Source organism: Idiotropiscis lumnitzeri, chromosome 11, assembly GCF_059441095.1.
Source record: "Idiotropiscis lumnitzeri isolate Australia: NSW breed Sydney's pygmy pipehorse chromosome 11, RoL_Ilum_1.0, whole genome shotgun sequence".
Classification (NCBI taxonomy): domain Eukaryota; kingdom Metazoa; phylum Chordata; class Actinopteri; order Syngnathiformes; family Syngnathidae; genus Idiotropiscis; species Idiotropiscis lumnitzeri.
The window spans coordinates 21594699-21598295 of record NC_142401.1 but is presented as its reverse complement, the minus strand read 5'-3'; the positions used below and the strand labels follow the sequence as shown (position 1 = coordinate 21598295).

General features: G+C 43.2%; 1 protein-coding gene across 1 annotated transcript; it reads left to right on the top strand.

The window, feature by feature from the left end:
- Positions 1-494: 494 nt before the first annotated feature.
- On the top strand, positions 495-1178 carry LOC148328355 (uncharacterized; the record flags this gene model as incomplete). Its single annotated transcript, XM_088308812.1, has 1 exon — positions 495-1178. A coding segment is annotated over one exon (636 nt), but the record flags the coding sequence as incomplete, so codon positions are not given.
- Positions 1179-3597: the final 2419 nt, after the last annotated feature.

The following is a 3597-nucleotide window of genomic DNA, read 5'->3' as shown; positions in this document are numbered from 1 at the left end:
GCCGAGTGCCTTTCCACTCTTCACCCTCTTCAATGCTCTTCTCACTTCATCCTTAGTAATTTTTGATACTTCCTGGTCCACAGCAGTCACCTCTTCTTCACTTTGTTCTATTATTTTCCTCATTCATCAACTCTTCAAAGTACTCTTTTCATCTTCCAATCACACTACTGGCATCTGTCAACACACTTCCATCCCTATCCTTTATTACCCTAACCTGCTGCGCATCCTTCCCATCTCTGTCTCTCTGCCTTGCCAACCTGTATAGATCAGTCTCTCCCTCATTACTGTCCAACCTTGCAAAGTCATCGTAAGCCGCTTGTTTGGCATTTGCCACTTCTACTTTCACCTTCCGATGCATGTCCCCTGTATTCCTGTCTACTTTCTTCAGTCCTCTCACTGGCCCACTTCTTCTTAGCTAACATCTTCCTCTGGATCCATTTCTGCACCTCCTCATTCTACCACAAAGTCTCATTATCTCCTTTCCTTCCAGATGACACACCAAGGACTTTCCTACCTGTCTCGCTCATCACATTTGTTGTAGTTGTCCAGTCATCTGGAGGCTCCTCCTGACCATCAAGAGCCCGTCTCAACTCCTTCCTGAAGGTCATACAATACTCTTCCCTTTTCAACTTCCACCATTTCGTCCTCCGCTCTGCCTTTGTCATTCTCACCACCAGAGTCATCCTACACACAACCATCCTATGCTGTCTAGCCACACACTCACCTACCACTACTTTGCAGTTGCTGATATCCTTCAGATTACACCATCTACACAAGATGTATTCTACCTGTGTACTCCTACTTCCACTCTTGTAGGTCAGCCTATGTTCCTGCCTCTTCCGGAAGACAGTATTCATAACAGCCATTTCCATCCTTTTTGCAAAGCCAACCAGCATCTGTCCTTCTGCGTTCCTCTCCTGGATACCAAAACTGCCCATCACCTCCTCATCACCACTGTTTCCTGCCCCAACATGTCCATTGAAGTCTGCACCAATGACAACTCTGTCATTTCTAGCGATGCTCTCAATCATTTCATCAAGGTCCAGCCTCAAGTTCTCCTCCTCCAGCTCACAACCTACCTGCGGCGCATACCCACGAACAACATTGATCATCACACCTTCGATTCATAGCTTCAGGCTTATCACTCTGTCTGTCACTCTTTTTACTTCCAGGACGTTCCTAACAAACTCCTCTTTCACAATGACTCCTACTCCATTTCTCTTCCTATCTATACCATGATAGAACAACTTGAACCCTTCTCTTAAACTTCTAGCTTTGCTGCCTTTCCACCTGGTCTCCTGAATACATAGTATGTCCACTTTCCTCCTCTGCATCATGTCAACCACCTCTCTACCTTTCCCCGTCATAGTTCCCACATTCAAAGTCCCTACTCTCAGTCCTAGACTCTTTGTGTTCCTCTTCTCGTTCTTCCTTCGAACACATCTTCCTCCTCTCCTTCTTCGACCAACAGTAGTCCAATTTCCACCAGCGCCCTGTAGGTCAGCAGCAACGGTGGCGGTCGTTGTTAACCGATCTGGTATGGAAGTCATATATTTGATTGGCATGTTTGATTTGGCCAAAGTTTTACGTCGGATGCCCTTCCTGACACAACCCTCTGTATTTATCCTGGCTTGGGACTGGCAAAAGAAGACACTGGCTTGTGCCCCCTTATGGCTACATTTGCTAAGGCAAATAGTGGGGGGCTTAAAGGGCAGCCCTGCCTTGTTCCACGGTGCGGTTTGAAATATCCTGAGTAGTGGCCATTCGTTAACACTGAGGCCATAGGCGAAGCATATAACCGTTTGATTCATGAGCAAAATAAAGGTCCACCAGCACCAAACTTCTCCAACACAAAAAACAAATATCCCAACCAACCCTATCAAACGCTTTCTCTGCATCCATAGAGACCACACATTCTGCCTGAGAATTATTGGATGCGTAAATAATGTCAAACAAACCAGTCTGGTCTGGTGGGATAATACTGGGAAGAGCCTTTTCCAATCGAAGAGCCAGCAGCTTTGCAAAAATCTTCACATCACTGTTTAGTAATGATATAGCCCCATACAAAGCACAATTTAATGGGTCCTTGTCCTTTAACAACATAGAAATGCAGGCCTGATTACACATTGAGGGAAGGGCATTGGACCCCAATGAATTGTTAAAAACTAGGAGCAAGAAGGGTGAAGAGCTTGTCTCAAATCGGGAGAAACTGAGGGAACATCAAGCGAGTCAAAAAATGCCTCAATATCGCCCAAACTTGCAACGCATTCAGGTGTGTACAACCTGGAATAAAATCTTTTGAAATGATCATTCATTATATCAAGATCGGTTGAAGTGTCCTCACCATCAGTCTTAATTCCAGGTATCAGTTGTCTCGCTCTAATTCCCCGTAAATGGTTGGCCAATATCTTGCCCCTTTTCTCACTGTGCTCAATATCTTGCCCGTTTTCTCACTGTGCTCATAAAAAACCCTTTTCACCCTAATCAGACAGCCTTCGACCTGACGGATAGAGATTATATTCAGTTCGGTCTGCAGCCTCAACCGTTCTTTATATAAAGATGGAGATGGTAATTGGGCATAACGTCTGTCTATATCCAAAATGTTATCAGAAAGAGCCCTTTGTTTTTGCATAGCAGATTTTCTCTTAAATGCCGCAAATTAGATAATTTATCCCCTTGAATAAGCCTTCATTGCCTCCCAAATCATTTTACTGGTATTCTTCGTATTCTCAGACAAAAAAGTTTTTATTTTGGAAAAAATAAATGTAACATATTCCACATCTGTGAGCAATAATGGATCCAGTCTCCAAAGCTTTCCCCCCATATTGCGCCTCGGTACAGTCATTTCAAGCAGAGGGGCATGATCAGAGATCGTAATGCTTTCATAGCCACATGATCTAAGATTTGGAAGCAATTTATTGTCAATAAAAATGTAGTCAATACGGGTATAGGTGTGGTGAAGATGAGAGAAGAAAGTAGTTCCTGCCATGTGGGTACAAAAAGTGCCATGAGTTGGTAATACTAAAGTCTTGAAGAAACAATTTGATACACTTGGCTGATTTTTTCAGGCGAACAATTTTAGAGGAGGAAGGATCTAAGAAAGCATCCTTAAAACAATTGAAATCTCATCCCAAAATTAACGAATGCAAATTAAAATTCGGCAATCTAGAAAAAAAACTGAAAAAATTGAAGATTGTCAAAGTTGGGCGCATAAACATGAGCCAATGTCACGTGCTTCTGACCAAGTTTGCTTGACACAATAATAAATCGGCCATATTCATCTGAAATAATGTTGGAAGGTGCAAAAGATGTTTTGATTCATCAAAATAGCCGCACCTCTGGCCTTTGCGGCGAAATTGGAATGAAAATATTGCCCGGACCAACATTTTCTGCAACCGCCAGTGGTCTTGATCCTTAAGTGTGTTTCTTTACCCCAGACTTAAGCTGCCTCAAAAGTGAGAAGACCCTCTTGCGTTTAACGGGTGGTTCAGCCCCTTTACATTCCAGCTAACAAAAGGTTACTGTTCATACACTACCAAGGAAGATGACATACATGACACAGATGATGGAAAACAAAAAAAAAACCCGACACAAACA